This window comes from Narcine bancroftii, chromosome 1 (genome assembly GCF_036971445.1).
Source record: "Narcine bancroftii isolate sNarBan1 chromosome 1, sNarBan1.hap1, whole genome shotgun sequence".
Lineage (NCBI taxonomy): Eukaryota > Metazoa > Chordata > Chondrichthyes > Torpediniformes > Narcinidae > Narcine > Narcine bancroftii.
In genome coordinates, this window is record NC_091469.1 from 404,065,104 (window position 1) to 404,084,555 (window position 19,452).

A 19,452-nucleotide genomic window follows, 5' to 3' on the forward strand; every position below is an offset into this window, starting at 1 on the left:
GGAGAACACGACCTAGTCCTCATCAAGGGCTCGGTAGTGGAGAGGCGCAAGAACTTCAAATTCCTGGGTGTCAGCTTCTCAGAGAATCTGTCCTGGAGCCTCCATGTTGATGTGATCACAAAGAAGGCTGGCCAGCAGCTATACTCTGTGGGGTGTCTGAAGAGATTTGGTATGTCACCAAGGAGTCTTGTAAACATCTACAAGTGTACCGTAGAGAGCATTCTGACTGGTAGCTTCATTGCCTGGTATGGAGGCGCCAACTCTCAGGACAAGAATAAACTCCAGAGGGTTATTAACTCGGCCTGTGTCATCACAGACACCAGGCTTCATTCCATCAAGGACATCTACTTGAGGTGGTGTCTTAAAAATGCAGTCTCTATCCTCAAAGACCCCCACCACCCAGGTCATGCCCTCTTCACCCTGATACCATTGGGGAAAAGGTACAGGAGCCTAAAGACAAGCACTCAATAGCTCAAGGACAGCTTCTTTCCCACTGCCATCAGATTCCTGAATAATCAATGAACCAAAGACACTGCCCTACTTTTTGTGCTCTATTATTGTTTATTTTATAGTAATGTCATAAGATGGTGGCACCAAACACTGAATTTCAGGACAATAAATCCTGATTCTGGTTCTGATTCTGATTGTGAAGAAGGGTCGTCAACAGCTACACTTTGTGAGAAGTTTGAGGAGATTTGGTATGTCCCCAAAAACTTGCATATTTCTACAGATGTATCATGGGGAACATACTGATTGGTCACCACCATCATGGGCATCAGTCTTCAGTCCATTAAGGACATCTACAAGAGGAAGTGTCTTAAGAAAGCAGTCTCTATCCTCAAGGACCTTCATGCCCTCTTCATCTTCCACCAACAGGAAGGAGGTATGAGCCTGAAGATGAACATCTAATGGCACAGAAACACCTTCTTCCTCTCTGCCATCAGATTTCTGAATGATCAATAACACACAGGCACTCCCTTTTGTTCTCTTCTTTTTGTACTAATTATTTATTTTTAAATGTAACTTGTAGCTTTAAATTTTTCACCTGTGACGAATATTTGCTTCTGAGAAGCTGCTGCAAATCAACGAATTTCATGCAATGTTCATGACAATAAATTCTGATTGTGAAATAATCATTGCCTTTTTTTTCTGATGGTTAGGGAGTAAAAAACTAGAGTATTTAAGTTAAGGTGAGAAGGAAAAGAATTAAAAGCGACCTGATCGGCACTTTTTACCAGAGAGTGGTAGATACATGGAAAGAGCTATTGGAGGAAGTGGTCGTAGTATCATACGAATGACACTTGATAGGAAACATTTTTGAGGAATATGGGTAAACAACTTGGTTGGCATTGACATTTTGGGCTGAAGGGCTTGCTTCCATGCTGTGCAGCTCTGAATCTCTGACTATAACTACAGTAAAGAGTCCAATCTCTGGAAATTATCTTGATAATTTAAACTGGTTGCTGGACTGTTCACCACACAGATGTACAAAGAAGACTATTTGAGTTTCAATTCAATTCAATTCTGGTTGCATCATTGTGGGAAGGATGTGGAATCTTTAGAGAGGGTTGAGATGATCTTTATCAAGATGTTGCCTGGATTGGAGACCATGTCTTGTGAAGAAAGGTTGAGTGAGCTAGGGGTTTTCTCTTTGGAGCAACACAGGATGAGAGGTGACTTGAAAAAGGTGTTTACTATTATGAGAGGCATAGATAGAGGGGACAGCCAGCACCTTTTTCCCAGGGTTACAATACCAAATACTAGAAGACATCCATTTGAGGTAAGCAGTGGAAAACTTAGGGGAGAAGTCAGAAATATTTTTTTTACACAGAGTGGTGGATGCCTGGAATGCATTGCCACCAGTGGTGGTAGACACTTGTACAATAGGTCCATTTAAATCACATATGAAAACTGAAAGGTTACGGATACTGAAGGCGGGAAGGGTTGCTTGATTTGGAGTAGGTTTATATAAGTCAGCACAATATTGTGGGCTGAAGGGTTTGTACTGTGCTGTACTGTTCTATGTTCTTTCCCATTTGAGGGCCATCTTCTGAACAGAACAGAAGTTAGACTGGGGCTGGATATTATGACCCTTTCAAAGCCTGATCCTATTTCTGGTGTCAAGTATTTCCTGAATAGCACTGAGAGCTAGATAATGGTTCCCTGGATGATTCAAATTTAGCTGCAGTGTGTATTCCAAACTGTTCCAGACTTGCGCACTTGCACGCTGTAGCATGGAAGTGGAAATTGAATCCAGAGTTCTTCCAATTAAAAGCCTTGCTGTCCTTTAGTTGATATAAAAGGATATTAAGATTTTTAAAAATTGCAGTGCTGCTGTAGTGACAGTACTACTGTTGGTGTGGACCCGGGAGAGTGGAGACAGATTGCTACTCCCCAGAATCCCACTGACTAGTTGTGAGACAATAGCTCTGTACAGGCTTTGAACATCTTGTTAGAAGAAATCTGTGCCAAGGAAGCCTGTGCTGGGAAATGGACCATGAGAGGTTGCAGACTCCAGTGGACCAGTGCAGGGCACAAGAAAAAGGGGAACATCCCATGTTGAGAAGGAGAAACCTCCAGGAAAGTGACCATGGCAGGGTACCAGCAAGGGGCTCAGCGACTGAAGGACAAACAAGGCTGAGGGTTCTTGGGGATTTACAGTCAAAGGATTCCAACCAAGCTGCAGGCTGTTGGGGACTACAAGAGACCTGGTATCAGAACTGGAATTCAAAAGGGTGCTGAGGGCAAGAAGGTCTCTGGTGCTAAATGCTTCCTGATTTTATTGGTGGTTTGGATCCAGAGCTTAGTTGCCAATGGATTAAACAGGAGTCTGAGAGGCTGCAGAAGCTACAGGAGCACAGGACACTCAGTGTTTATGAAGGGACTCTCTTTGGCTTCTCTTTCTCTTATTAATGGGTGTGCAGGGCAATGCGAATGGCTTTCTTTGCCTTTATGGCAGGCTATAGTTGACATATATCATGTGTATTATGTTATTTGTATAATTACATGACAATAAGAGGACCTTGATCATTAAGCATATTACTTGTCCATACAATTTGTTTTTAATTAATTAACAATTGTTTAATGAGAATGTATTTGAATGTATTATTTAAGTTTTGTTTATAATTAATTCTTAATATTTTCAAATTATTTCTATCCACTCCATCAGTTATTAAACATTCTAGGTAAGTTGAAGCACACAAAAAAAAGCAGCAAAGCCAGGTATTTGATAGCATGAGCCATCAAAGGTCCTCAGTTTGTTGTTGATGGGACCTCGGGATGTGATTCCTCATGGCTGAGCGACAACTTACATTCCATTCCACCTTGTGGGATGGCTAAGCCATAAGGCCTGGAGGATCTCAGCTGTTGTGAGGGAGGGGAGTGACTGTGGGGCGTGCTCTGGCCTAATCTCCATAGTTGATTGTTCGAGCATGAATGTGCATTAAATTATAAATATTCAATGTTTTCGGCACTCTTTGGAAATGGTGCTGCTTTACTAAGAATTTGCAAATGACAAAGGCATTATGACTCAACAGCTGTCGAGCCTTGTGCAGGCCCTTGCCAGTTGGCATGGTCAATCTGTGAGCTCTTTACTGTGACAAGCCCTAATCTGCACTCCTCTAAGCTAAAGTGCTGAGACCTGGGTTCCCAGAGGAAAACCACATCAGGAGTCTTGCTAGGCAAACATCATGGGGTTAGGGAAGGTGGCTGTCCTCTTATAGGGCAACAGAGGAAGTGCCTAAGTATTATAACTGCTAAGAAAGCACATCTGCAATGGTGGGTAAACCAAACTGCTGCAGGAACTCAGCAGGCCAGACAACATTCATGGGTAGAAACGGTCAGTCAACATTTTGGGCGGGGACCCTTTATAGAGTTTCGATAAAGGGTCCAGGCCCAAACATTAACTGATCATTTCTCTCCATGGATCCTGTCTGATTGACCTGGTGAGTTCCTCCAGCAATTATTTGCTTGCTCCTTATAACTGCTAAGTCCTACAAGTTTTCTCATTGTCTGATTTTAAATATGTCTTTTTATCACTGTGCTCAAATGATTTTGGCTCAAAATGTTGACCGTTCTTTTTCTCCCACGTTTGGTGTTTGACTTTCTGAGTTCTTCAGGAAGATTGTAATTAGCTTCAGATTCCAGCATCTGCAGTCTCCTGTGTGTCTCTTGAGATGTTTCCTAATTGATTAGTCCACTTAATATTTGAAGTAACATATTTAGTACTTCAGATGTCTACGATCACTTGTTTTTTCATGAAAAGTTTTGAGATTAGACTATGTTTTTAGCCACTACGAAATGTAAACTTTTCCTCAAAGTCATACTAAATATGCTTAATAGTTTGCAAAATAAACTAAAAGAGCTCTTTCTTCAGGTGCAGTGGCCAGTACTGAGGTGAAGCAGAAGCTTCAGGAGTTCCTGCTGAGTAAGTCAGCCAGAGATTTGCCATTGGGTGGACAGAGCCATGCCCTGCCTCAGCATCCCAAACTCTGGTATATGTATGTATCTTTTTCCCTCTCTTTGTAATCAGCAAAATTTAGTTTTATAAACTGGCAATATTAAAAAAAAAACTGCACATAAATCCTAGAAAAATGTTTTCGGTTTTTTTTTTGTTCATCATAACCTCCATTTGGCCAGAACCTCACATTTGCAGCCCTGGGCTGATTAATTATGTAAGCTTCATTTTAAAGAAAAAAATGACGATGCTGTTGATTATTTATTTATTATTATTATTTCCCTTTGGAAACAAGTTATACTTAAACTGAGTTATTACATCTCTCATGATATGACAAAATATCACTAAAAATTAATCACTTTGAGGGTATCCTATAGTTAAATGTTGCAGCAATTTTGCACTCAGGAATCCAAATTGATATGAAAGGAATGCATCACAATTTAATAGCTGAAAGAAATATTGCCCTGGACAACTCTCTGGGCCTTGGTGCCAATACAAAATATATTTAAGAATATATATTTAAGCTACCAGTTGTAGCTTTTTGGCTTCATTCACCTTTCAAAAGTGAATTAACAGAGGAGAGTAAAACAGACCTCTGATATCCCTCATTGCCTTTCCTGACTGCCCTTTTTGAATCATGCTGTCTTTGATGCCTATTTAGATAACATCTCCAATTAAGTAGCTTTCTTCAGTATTGCAGTAATGTCTCTCATAATCAATAAACAAGATTACTGTAAATTGAACCAGGATGGCACTTAATCCTGACTTCAGTCTCTCAATTCTATTCAGCTGGTATCATACTCATAATTGTAAGTTAAACAGGCTTGGAGATGGTATTTTTTTTGTATTATTTTCTTCACGTAATGAAAACTTAACCAAGTTATCTTTCTGTTACACAGAGAATAGCCACACAGTAAATTGCATTGCTCTTTATCTTCTTCTGTTGTTTGATATGACAATTTTTTGCAGCACTTTATCTCCAAATCAAAAATAACAATTTAGCTGCACTTTGCAGAAGCCCTAATAGGAACATAGTAATGCATATCAGGGAAAAGTTGTGATTCAGTGTATATTTTTGAAGAATGTGAAACATAGCATTTGTGAAATGATGTAGCACAGAAAGAGATATCTGGCACTTCCTCCATGTTTCTATTTTAAAAAAACTTTGCCACTCATCCCCCTCACTATTTCATACCTCAGAGCCAAGCAGATTCCTCCTTTAGAAAGTGATCAGTAAATATGCTTCCTCTTTACTTTGCAGCAATAGAAACATGACCATAGCAGCACAGGAAGCTGAAAATAAAATTCCTGTAGCTGTCTGCTTTTACTCATTATACCTATCATTTTGGTGTGCACTATTTTATTTCTCAAGTAGACGGCCAACATTACAAACAACCCCAGACACCCTGGACACACAATCTCCTCGCTGTTACTTTCCTAGGGCTATTAGGCTCTTGAACTTCCCTAACTATATTAATCATAAAATACTCTGACACCATAAAATAACTGGATGATTTTAGCATAATTTTTCTTTCCCTATAGTAACTGTGAATATTTATTACTATTTGTTTTGTATTTATAATCTCTTTTTAATGTAATGTTTACTCTTATAGTTCTATTTTATAAAATAGCTATTCGGCTGCAGCAAGAAAGGATGTTGGTGCATATGCTCAATGGACAATGCATATGATAATAAAATCATTATCACCTGGATCCACCTGTTTTGATGGCAAAACAAAATGATCTGTTCTGGAGCTTCCATGTTGATGCAATCATGAAGAAGGCTCACCAGCACCTATACCTTGTGAGGAATTTGAGGAGATTTGGAACGTGAGTGAAGACTCAAAAACTTCTGCAGGTGTACTGTGGAGAGCATTCTGGATTGTTGCATCACTGTCTGGTGTGGAAGTGCCAACTCTCAAGATAGGAAAAAAAACTCCAGAGGATTGTTAACTCAGCTGCAACAGCATGAGAACCAATCTTCACTCCATAAAGGACATCTACAAGAGGCAGTGTCTTAAGAAAGCAGCCTCTCTCCTCAAGGACTCCCACCACCCAGGCCATGCCCTCTTCACTCTGCTACCATAGGAAAAAAGGTACAGGAGCCTGAAGACGAGCACTCAACAACACAAGGATAGGTTCTTCCCCGCTGCCATCAGATTCCTGAATGAGCAATGAACCAAAGACACTGCCGTATTTTGACTTTATCTTGCACTATTTTTATTTATTTTGTAAGGTGGTTTATATAAATGTTTGCCTTGTGATAGTGCTGCAGTACAACAAATTTCATGACATGTTCATGACAATAAATTCTGATTCTGAATCTTTTTGCCTATTCTTCTATTCCCTATTCATTTTCAATCTTTGCTTTGTCTCATCTCCAACTTATCCATTGCTTTCCTTCCATAGAAGTGGGATGAAGTCCAGTACACTCCTACTAAATGGGCTATCCAGTTTTGTGATGTATTTGCAGTTTAGTAATGTGTTAGCACACGGAGAAGTGATACTTCTTTCATTTTTAATACAAGTTGAAGATGGTTCCCCCCAGCACACAGTATGTGAGTGACAGTGTCATCGAGCAGAGTGTGATGATGTCATATGCATTCAGGAGTACATACGTAACAAGTTTTATTTCATTGATGATGGGTATTTCGATTTTAATTCTAATTATATTTCTTGTTCAAGATGGTTAAGATTTCCATGATTGAAGACATCTAATAGATTAAAAGAGCAAAGAAAGAAAAAAATCTGTTACGTACATGTAAATTTGTTTTGGACATTGCTTGATGTTTTCTGCAGACCCAATTAACTACACAATAAATTCTCAGATCCCTCCTTATTGTAATTTGTCCAAACTTGCAACTCCACAATTTCAGACTTGTAATATCTACCCCATTAACTCTCCAATCACAAGAACATTTTCCAATCTTAATAGCTGACGCATGGATAGATTGTGAAAAGCACCTTAATTTATATGGTGCAAGGTTACATCTTTGGGACATTTCAAAGGGTCCTATTACTCAAGGTTACCTGTGGGATTCAGTCTGTCTTAATAGAATAATTAAACTGGTTGGTTATTTTCAGTAGCTTTCATTTTTGTGGCTCTCCTGTAATATACTGTGTTGAATTTTATCCCCAAAAGGGGATATGTTGAGATTGGATTAATTAAATGTTAGAGTACAATGGCTCTCATGCCTGACCCCAATTTGCCTCCATTCAATCCAATTCTTGATTTAATAGATGTGGGATCAGAAGCTCCCACATGATGGGTTCTCCTTTTAAAAACATAACCAGATGTATAGAGTTAACCTTAGCTGCCTGTGTTTCCCAGGTTTCCAGAAAGCAAGTTGCGGAAGTGAGGTGAGGACAGCTTTGTGGAAAAAGGCAAATGCTTCCTCTAAGCTACTGCATATTGTTAACCTAATTAGACACATTTCCAGCCCTCATCCTTGACGTTCCGAATTAAACCTCTGCTGTTCCCATTAGCAGCAGCACCTAAGTTAGATGTTGCTATAGGCTCCTCTGGAGTCTTCCGTATCAGACTGGAAGCCAAGCCTGTCAATCAAGCTGGCTTCCACTGTTGAGCTTGTCAAAGTAAAATATGCAGACTCTAGAGTTATAACCGGATTTAAAAGGTGCTTTGATAAATTGTTCAGAAAAACAAGCACATGAAAGGATAAATGGTAATCAAAAAGGACTGATGTAAATGACTTCACTTCAGTTGGTATCAGAACGGACAGAGAGCACAGTGAGTCTTTCTGTCCCTGATGTCTATTATACATCCCTTTTATCTAATGCTGAGCCAACAATGAAATAGTCTGGAATTGCATGTGGAAGATCTTATGATTGAAATGAAAATTGTTTTTAAGTAGTAGAGAAAGTCTGTGTTCAATTTCCTGAGATTGTAAAGGGATTGCAATCATATCTTTCTTTTATCAAGGTTTTTATTGAAATTCCACATCAAAAAATATACAGTACATAAAGATACATATTAAAAGTCAAAAAAGTACAGAATACGTTACATTCAGATCATACTATTTCATTCACAGTGCTCCAATTCTTACTCAAACAAATTATATTATAGTAATATTATAGAAAGAATATATAATCCCACTACCAAAGCTGAAGCTGTTTGACAAAGGAAAAAAAAATCCCTGTCACCCTAATAAATTACCTTAATAGCCAACACTTCTTCATTAATATCAAATTAAAGACTTTGAAAATAATTCTAAAAGGGTCCATGCAGTGTTTAAAAGTTTAAATTCAAACTGGATATTGAGCATTGAATCTTCTCTAAATTTATACATGACATAACATCACGTTACCATTGAGCATGAGTAGATGGAGCAATGTTCTTCCATCTAAACTACATTGCCCACCAAGCCATAAGAAAAATACATGCAAATCAGATGCTGTTAAAGTTATGCCTCTCTCTCCAATAATACCAAACACACAGTTAAAAGATTAGGCATAATTTACTTTTAAAAAGTTAAGAAAAAGTTTGAAATATTTCCTTGTAGTATTTCCCAAGTCTGGACATGTCCAAATCATATGAATTAGTGAAGCATCTCCATCATTGCAACTATCACAACAAGGGGATATATCTGCATAAAAGTGAGATAGTTTCATTTTGGACATGTAGGCCCAATGGAATACTTTAAATTGTAGGAGGGAGTGCTGAGCACATAAAGATGAGGCATTATCCCATTTAAAACTGTAGGTCCTGTTCCCAGGCTTTTAAAAATTTTATCTAAAGGAGCCCCTCTTATTTCCAGTATCATGTCATAAATGTTAGATATTGGACCATTGTAAAATGGTAGAAAATTTAAACTTACATCTATTAAATTCTTATCAAAGCACTTAGGAAATGTATGTAATTGAAAATGAAAAAAATTCTAATCTGTAAATAACAAAAAAAATGAGTATTTGGTCAGCTATATTTAACTGACAGTTGTTCAAAAAAAGTGAGAATCCCTTCAATAAATGTATCTTTAAAATATTTAATACCTGATCTATACCATTCTTGTCAATCATGGAAGATTTAAAGAAATAATTAGAAAAAAAAGGACTAGAAAGAGAAAATTTCAGTGGACCAAAATGTTTTCTAAACTGTATCCAGATCCTCCAAAGTATGTTTATCTATTGGATTGTCTGTTAATTTATTTAAAGTTAAGGGAAGTGAGTGTCACATTTGTGGCCCGAAATGTGAAGTTAATAAAACATTAAACACAAGTTTTATCAGGTAAACTTCTTAGTGGCTTTATTTTCCCGTTTCCTTTGTTCTCTTGCTTGTGTTCTTATCGCTCTCTCATACCACGTGACTTCCGGTACATCTCATACATATTCATTATCATGACATCCCTCCTTTAATCAGAAATAAACTTTACCTTCACTTACCAATATCCCTATGAAACATACAAACATCGTAACTAATGGTAATACTATAATTCAACTACATAAAGTTTACTTCCTACAGCACTCATACATGCACTTTATGATATAAGATTAAAATACTGTCCCAAAGTTCTTATTAAAACTATGGCACAAAGTCTTCGTATCGTTTGGGCACTTTCCAGTTTCGTTTCGGCCTGCCTGCGATATTGTCGTCGCTTCTCGGTTGTTCACTCTCGGCGTCGGACATACTGCTCGCCACGGCTTCGGGTGTTTCTGGCTCTCTAGTCACTTCATCAGGAGTGCTGGTAACTGCCTCTGGAACATCATCAGGTCTCTCAGTTTCAGCATCTCGTATTGGCCTTTCAACCTCTTCACTTGATATATCTCTGGACTGGTACCTTTTTACACCTGATACATTTCTCTTATACATTACTCCAGTCGGAGACTTGACTGTCACCATACTGCCACTTCTGGATACGACAGTATAGGGTTGATGGTAATAAGGTGTGTCTAGCTTACCACCAGTTTCATGCCTCACTAGAACATTATCTCCTGGCATGATGTCTGAGTACTTGGCTCCACGTTTCGAATCTGTGTACAGCTTTGCTGCACCTTTCTTTTCAGCATCGTGGTCCCTCATCTCCTGGTCGTCTCGGATTTCCTTTATTTCTGGCATTATTGTGCAGATTTTTCTCCCAAAAAATGCTTCTGCAGGACTTTTTCCAGTGGTTGCATGAGGCGTTGCTCGATAGACAGCCACATAAGATAGCAATGCTTCTCGCCAATTTTGTCCTTCTGCGTGTGCAATCCTCAATCGTTTTTCAATGGACTGATTTTGTCTCTCTACTTCTCCATTAGCTTGCAGCCATTTCGGGGTTACTTTATGATGGTGGATACCTGTGGTCCTGATGTATTCTGTAAATATCTCTGAAATGAATTATGGACCATTGTCAGAGTATAATGTAACAGGTAATCCATATCTTGCAAATATATCTGCTAACGCTTGTATTGTTTTTTCAGTGGTTGTGGACTCCATTGCAGGCAAAATCTTCGCTAGGATTCTACTAAATAGAATAATACCTAGTGTCGCCGAGAATATTCTCCCAGAATCACAGTGCGGCTTTCGCGCAAACAGAGGAACCACTGACATGGTCTTTGCCCTCAGACAGCTCCAAGAAAAGTGCAGAGAACAAAACAAAGGACTCTACATCACCTTTGTTGACCTCACCAAAGCCTTCGACACCGTGAGCAGGAAAGGGCTTTGGCAAATACTAGAGCGCATCGGATGTCCCCCAAAGTTCCTCAACATGATTATCCAACTGCACGAAAACCAACAAGGTCGGGTCAGATACAGCAATGAGCTCTCTGAACCCTTCTCCATTAACAATGGCGTGAAGCAAGGCTGTGTTCTCGCACCAACCCTCTTTTCAATCTTCTTCAGCATGATGCTGAACCAAGCCATGAAAGACCCCAACAATGAAGATGCTGTTTACATCCGGTACCGCACGGATGGCAGTCTCTTCAATCTGAGGCGCCTGCAAGCTCACACCAAGACACAAGAGAAACTTGTCCGTGAACTACTCTTTGCAGATGATGCCGCTTTAGTTGCCCATTCAGAGCCAGCTCTTCAGCGCTTGATGTCCTGCTTTGCGGAAACTGCCAAAATGTTTGGCCTGGAAGTCAGCCTGAAGAAAACTGAGGTCCTCCATCAGCCAGCTCCCCACCATGACTACCAGCCCCCCCACATCTCCATCGGGCACACAAAACTCAAAACGGTCAACCAGTTTACCTATCTCGGCTGCACCATTTCATCAGATGCAAGGATCGACAATGAGATAGACAACAGACTCGCCAAGGCAAATAGCGCCTTTGGAAGACTACACAAAAGAGTCTGGAAAAACAACCAACTGTAAAACCTCACAAAGATAAGCATATACAGAGCCGTTGTCATACCCACACTCCTGTTCGGCTCCGAATCATGGGTCCTCTACCGGCACCACCTACGGCTCCTAGAACGCTTCCACCAGCGTTGTCTCCGCTCCATCCTCAACATCCATTGGAGCGCTTTCATCCCTAACGTCGAAGTACTCGAGATGGCAGAGGTCGACAGCATGGAGTCCACGCTGCTGAAGATCCAGCTGCGCTGGATGGGTCACGTCTCTAGAATGGAGGACCATCGCCTTCCCAAGATCATGTTATATGGCGAGCTCTCCACTGGCCACCGTGACAGAGGTGCACCAAAGGAAAGGTACAAGGACTGCCTAAAGAAATCTCTTGGTGCCTGCCACATTGACCACCGCCAGTGGGCTGATAACGCCTCAAACCGTGCATCTTGGCGCCTCACAGTTTGGCAGGCAGCAACCTCCTTTGAAGAAGACCGCAGAGCCCACCTCACTGACAAAAGGCAAAGGAGGAAAAACCCAACACCCAACCCCAACCAACCAATTTTCCCCTGCAACCGCTGCAACCGTGTCTGCCTGTCCCGCATCGGACTTGTCAGCCACAAACGAGCCTGCAGCTGACGTGGACTTTTTACCCCCTCCATAAATCTTCGTCCGCGAAGCCAAGCCAAAGAGAAAGAGAGGACTTCAACACCACGTACTCATAGTATATGCTGTAGTAATCTATCACTACCATAATTGATTCACCCGTCGGTAAAGGTCCAAGAAAATTGCGTACTCCGGATCGGTTCTGTCGGATTACTCCTACTTGTGATTTGACATCCGTGACAAGTTTTAACAAATTTCTCTGCGTCTTTATCACAACCTGGCCACCATACCTTAGTCCTGAGGTTTTGCTTGGTACTAACAATACCTAGGTGTCCTTCATGCGCTAAGGATACGATCTTCGGTCTCAATCTTTGCGGTATCACCAATCTGCAACCTCTTAATACACACTGTCCGATACAACAAAGTTCGTCTCTAATGGGAATGTAAGCCTTGTGAGTACACTTGTCCCATTGTCCACTCTGTATGCATTCTCTTACTTCCATGAGTTCTGGATCACGTTCGGATTCTCTCTCGACTTCCTTCGTAGTCACAGCTTTCGGTGTCGACTGAATAGCTACGAAGCGTACAAAGCTCTCTGTTTCTGTTCCCAATTCTGACTTGGAATGTGGACCTCCATCCTTCACCAATCTGGACAGCGGATCTGCAATGTTTGTTTTCCCTGCAATGTGGATTACTTTATATTTGTAGGGTTGTAGTCTGAGTACCCATCTCTCTATTCTGGCACATGGTTTGGATCTAGGTGCATAGATCACCTCTAATGGCTTATGATCTGTGATGAGTTCAAATTCAATGCTGTATAAATATGCATGGAACCTCTCACAGGCCCATACAAGTCCGAGTGCTTCTTTCTCTGTCTGAGAGTATCTTCTTTCCACATCTGATAACGATCTGCTGGCATAGGCAATGATTCTTGGTCCTCCATCATGCATCTGGACCAACACGGCTCCTAAACCAACTGGGCTGGCATCCGCTATGACTTTGGTTGATGCCGCCGGATCGTAATATCCAAGAGTTTTTGCATCTGTCAGGCTTTGCTTCAGCGCTGTGAACGCTTTCTTCTGCTCAGATCCAAAATGAAATGGTACTCCTTTCCTGGTTAGTTTCCTTAGTGGTTCTGCCACTGTAGTCAAATTAGGAATGAACTTTGCACAAAAATTGACCAATCCCAGGAAACTCCTCACCTCTGTTGCGTTCTGAGGTTTACGTGCCTCTGCAATAGCTTTCACCTTGGCCTCTGCAGGGTTTAGTCCTTTCCGTGTAAGTCTGTGTCCCATGAAGTCCATTTCTGACACACCGAACTGGCACTTGTTTCCATTCACGGTAAGGCCTGCCTCCTGTAGTCTCGATAGTACACGCCTCAACCGTTTGTCATGCTCTTCCTTCGTTGGTGCATGGACTATGATGTCGTCAGAAATGTTGGCAACTCCAGGAATGCCTTGAATCACTCGATGGATTTCATACTGGTAGATCTCCGAAGCTGCATTAATTCCAAATGATAGTCTCTTGTAACGATACAATCCACAGTGAGTCACAAATGTAGTTACATCTCGGTAACCTGGATCCAGCTCTAATTGATGATAGCCCCATTTCAGATCAATTTTTGAGAATACCTTGCTGGTAGTTAGTTCTTGAAGTATTTCCTCCACTGTTGGTATAGGGTGTCGTTCTCTAATTATAGCTTCATTGGCCATTCTCATGTCAACACATAGTCTTATGTCACCCTTTGGTTTGGGCACAATCACTACGGGACTGACCCATTGTGTCGAATGTTCCACCGGTTCAATAATGTCTTGTTCGATCAATTCTTTAATTTTGGCTTCGACTTTCCCACGAAGTCCAAACGGAGTTCGGCGCATTGGTTGTGCCTTGGGTTTGACTGTTTCATCTACCGCTAGCTTCAATTGTCGTCCTTTCAGCTTTCCTACTCCTTGGAAGACTGCGGGGAATTCTTGCTTCATATCCTCGTATGACAGAATTGAATTGACACAAGCTCCAATATGAAGTATTGCCAGGTCTTGCACTGTGCTTCTACTCAGCAATGGTTCTCCCCTCTCTTCTATGACCATAAACTCTGCTTCGGTGTACTTATCTCCAGCTTCAACAGTTGCAGTAAAACATCCAATGGTCTGCAATGGCTTGGTTGCTGTGTATGGATACAGTTTCTTGGAACACTTCTTTGAGGTACAGATGATCTTTTTCCTTTTCAACTTCTCCCATAAATGTCGATCAATCACATTACTGTCACTGCCTGAGTCTACAATGACCTGCACTGTCACTCCACCAATGATCACTGGGACCTTCTCATGACGTACTTCATTCATCGTCACCGTCTATCTGGTGAATGGTATCTTTCTTTTCAGGATACTTTCCTTTCCCCCAGGCTTTGCCTTTGGAAGTTGTACTCTTCCTCTTCTGGTCTGCATTAGACTTGCTTTTGCATTTCTTTGCAAAGTGGTCCTTACCTCCACACTTTCTGCAAACTTTGCTTTTGGCCGGGCAATATGGGTCTTTTCCAAAGTGACATCGGTTTCCACATCGATAACACTCCACGTCCTGTGTCGACGTATATCTTGGCTGATTATGGCGATGTGAGAGCCTCTTAATTTGCTGGCTTGAGTTGTCTTTCAGGGTCATGGTATGAAATTGCCCTTCAACAGCCTCTAATGCAGCAGCAATGGTTAAAGCATCGGTGAGTTCCAACTCACTACCTCTTTCCAGTAGACGTCTTCTGAGTTTATCTGATCTACTGCAGTGCTGTACAACTTGATCCAGTAATTGGTTGTCCAAATCAGCTGGCATGTAATTGCATCCAACAGCTAGCTGGCGTAGTCTCGTCACGTACTGAGCAATTGTCTGGCCATCTTCTTGTCTCGTTCTCTGAAACAAATGGGGTTGAAATGTAGCATTCGGTGTCACTACATAGTGTGCATTTAATGCATCTACCGCTTTCCGGTACTCATCCTTCCTTCCAGTATTCAAAAGTGTTTTAAATGTTTCCCGAACTGCAGGTCCCGCAGTGAAAAGAAGTTATGCCCTTCTCTGCGCTTTTTGTTCAACTGTACCGGTATCTAGAAATAGGCCACGACTGTCGGCGTAGGATTCAAATTCTTCCAGCCATGCCTTCCACTTCACACTTACAGTACTTGCATCACCAGTCGGGTCAAAATGAGCAATTCCACTATGTGTTAGAAACTCACTGTCTGCCCCAGCCATGAGGAAATATTCCAGCCCCAAAAGTACTGAGACAAAGAGAAAATTCTTATCACCTTGAAGTTGTCTGTAATCCTCTGTAATCTTGTTTAGTCTTTAATTTTCTTCAAGCTTCTTTCATCCTCGTCGCCAATGTCACATTTGTGGCCCGAAATGTGAAGTTAATAAAACATTAAACACAAGTTTTATCAGGTAAACTTCTTAGTGGCTTTATTTTCCCGTTTCCTTTGTTCTCTTGCTTGTGTTCTTATCTCTCTCTCATACCACGTGACTTCCGGTACATCTCATACATATTCATTATCATGACAGTGAGGATCCGTGAAGAGAAGTAATAGAATGTTTTGTACAGAATTGCTTTCCAAAAAGACCCATATTGGACAGTCTTCAAGGTTAATATAAAATGACCAAAATGTAAGATTTTGTATTTGACTGCTCAGTAATAGAACCTAAAATTTTGGTAGGGATAAACCTCCATTTTTTAAAAATGTTTGAAGGTGGACTTTATTTAGGCATGGGTGTTTGTTCTTCCATATATAAGATAAGATTGAGTCAACAAATAAAAATAATACTTAGGAATAAAAACAGGCAAAACCAGAAAAAGTTATAATTATCCATTTTAAGAGTTGATTCAACCAACTAATGATAAAGAAAAGGGCAACCAGTTTTATTATGCTCCTCTAATGTATTTTATTAAATTGAGAAAAATTATCTTAAATAGATGTTTATAATTCATAGTAATTGACCTACCCAAATAAGTAAATTGATTTCTTAATTTTAAAAGGAAGGTTAGTATTTATTGGTTCCAAATTATTCAAAGGAAAGAGTTCACTTTTATGTAAATTAAACTTACAACCTGAAAATCGACTAAAATGAGAAAGTATAGAAGGTAATGGGGTATCAAGATCAGAAATAAAAAGCAATAAACCATCAGCATAAGGCAAAACTTTGTAGGCTGTGCCCTTCCTTAAAATGCCAATAAAATAATTAGATTCTTGGAAAATGAGAGCTAAGGGTTCTAGAGCCAGGTTAAAACACAATGGACTTAAAGGGCATCTTTGTCTGGTTCACCGCTGGAGTTTAAATGGTTTAGAATTCTGAAAATTAGTAATTCTACCTGGTCAGAAGCTTTCTCTGCATCAAGAGATATCACCAATTCTGAGGTCTCCTTAGAAGGAGAGTATATAATATTTAATAAATGGAAATAATAAGTGAAATAGGTATAATAAGTGTCAAAACATTTTCAAGTCTATGACACAAAACTTTAGATAAAATTGTAGTATCAACATTGAGTAAAGAAATTGGCCTGTATGAAAAGCAGTCCACTGGGTTTTTATTCTTTTTAAGAATAAGTGAGATGGAAGCTTCATTTAAAAAACAATAACAGTTTGCCAAACTTAAAAGAATCAGAAAAAAATACAAAGCATAGGTGAGGTGTAAATAATGAGGAAAAAGTCCTATAAAATTCTCCAGTAAAATCCATCAGGACTTGATGACTTCTCAGAATGTAAAGAATGTACAGCCCGTCAATTTGCTCATACAAAATAGGTTGAACCAACTGATTTTGATTAGCATCAGAAAGTACAGGAATATTCAAATGATCTAAAAAAAGTTATTCATTACAATATTGTCCTTAGGAGAATCGGAACAATAACATTCAGAATAAAATTCTTTCAAAGTATCATTTATTTCTAAATGATCAGTTGTCATATCACCATTAGTTTTGTGAATTTCTTAAGTTGTCATTTGGTTACTAAAGCTTTTAATTGATTAGCCAATAGTTTACTTGTTTTATCTCCATGGGTATAAAATTGATATTTACCTTTCAAAACACCTTTCAAAAGTGTTAGAAAAAGATCATATTTAGTTTTAATTTTGATAAGCCATTTATATGAAGCAGGGTGTGGAGCCAGAGGACATTTTTGATCTAATTGTTTCAGTTAGTTAGCTAAATCAGTTTTCTCTTTATTGGCCTTTTTTTTATTAATACTTGCAGTATAATAAATAATTTTATCCCTAATAAAAGTCTTGATAGTGTCCCAAACTATAAGACTAGAAGACTTTTCCTCAGTATTTTTTTTCAAAAATTTCTTCCTCCAAGAACTTTAAAAATCTTCATCAGATAGTAAGTTTGAATTAAAATGCCAATATCTGTTTATTTGGGGAAGACCAGGAAAATTTAAAGATAAGAACAAAGGAGCATGGTTGGGAAGGACTATATTTTTATATTCACAAAATCAAATTAGTGGGAATCATTTAACTGTCCATAAACAAATAGTTGATCCATTAATATGTATGATGAACATGAGGAAACAAAAACAAATACCCCTGTTCTTTTGGATAAAAAAAATGCCAGACATTAATAATACCACATTTAAATAAAAAAATATTGTTTTAAAAATAGATAATAAAATAAAAATAATAAAAAAATTGATTGAAAGAATAAAGCTGAACTATTCAAAACGGCTAGTTTAGAAGACAAACATTCCAAAAACAGATCTAACCAGCAATGAAAGTCTCCTCCTATTACCAAGGAGTAAAGGCTCAGATACAGCAAGGATGAAAAAAAACTGTTTAAAGAATCCAGGATCATCCACATTTAGAGCATAATCATTAGCAAATACTATCAATTTATTATATAATTTTTCTGTCACAATAATAATAAACATTGTTATCTGACGCAACATTATGTTGAACAAAGGAAATACCCTGAAATAAAGAATGAAAATACAACCCATTTCACCATCTAAAATGGTGTGTGTTGTCATTGCTGCATACATGCATTTCTTGCAAAACTATAATTGGGACCTTAACTTTTGTTTAACATAAGCAAATATTTTATTTCATTTTACAGGTTGATTTAATCCTTTAATGTTAAATCTAAGTAAATTAATAATTTGATCCATTTTAACCATTTAAAAATTAAGAGGCAAGCAAATAAAAAAAATAATGAATAGGCATTGGAAATAAGATAATCGTAATCCCCTCCACCCTTATCCCAAAGCCAGAAAGACAACTAATAGACAGACAGCGCACTACTAATTAATTTGCCCATCCCCAAAATCTTCTGCTGACAGAACTCCAATATTATAATGACACCTTGAATGTGCTCCACACTTGGATTATTATTAACAAAGGAAAAACCTTAAAGTAAAGAAGACACAAATATTAAAATATTAATTTAAATAGTTAATTCAGAATCGAAAGGCTTAATATTTTTTAAGCTAAATGACTTAAAAAATATAAAATGTCAAAAAAATCTTTAATCAAAATGTATGAACACTTAAGGCATTGACTCATTAAGACATTAATTAAACATTGAAAGATTCAAGATATGAATCTGATACAGTTACTCAGATGAAGAGATAATAGATAGCAAATCTTCTTCCATATATTTATGGGCTTCTTTGTCAGAATGAAACCACTTCTTAGAATTGTCCTTCAGTATGATCCAAAGGCATGCTGGAAAAAACAAGGATGGCTTAACACCTTGATTGTAGAATTCCGATATAATCTTTTATTTAACACATTCACTCATAATCTTGGGTGAATAATCCTCGACAATCCTAATCTTCTGACCTTTGTAATCAATCATTCCTCTACAATGAGATTCATATACTTAAAGCTCATTAGTTTGAAATACATGAAAACACACTATAACCGATTGAGCTCTCTGACCAAGGGCTGGTTTAAAAGCCAGTGGTCTGTGTGCACAATCTATTGCAGGGAGAGTCAGCAAAACTCCAGGTCCAAACAATTCCAACAGAAAACTTTCAAAGAATTGAATAAGTTGTCCACCATCAGTTAACTTTTTCAAGCCCACAATTTGTAAGTTATTTCTTCTACTTCTATCTTCTAGGTTAATAATTTTCTGCATTAATATTT

General features: G+C 38.9%; 1 protein-coding gene across 16 annotated transcripts in view; it reads left to right on the forward strand.

The window, feature by feature from the left end:
* The window catches only part of LOC138751496 (histone deacetylase 9-like), an 851,890-nt gene that overhangs the window by 471,638 nt on the left and 360,800 nt on the right, over nt 1-19,452 (forward strand). For all 16 annotated transcript variants that reach the window (XM_069913815.1, XM_069913825.1, XM_069913826.1 and 13 more), the window contains one exon: nt 4,376-4,499. In XM_069913815.1, coding sequence (XP_069769916.1) covers nt 4,376-4,499 — 124 coding nt within the window. The remainder of the gene's footprint in view (nt 1-4,375; nt 4,500-19,452) is intronic.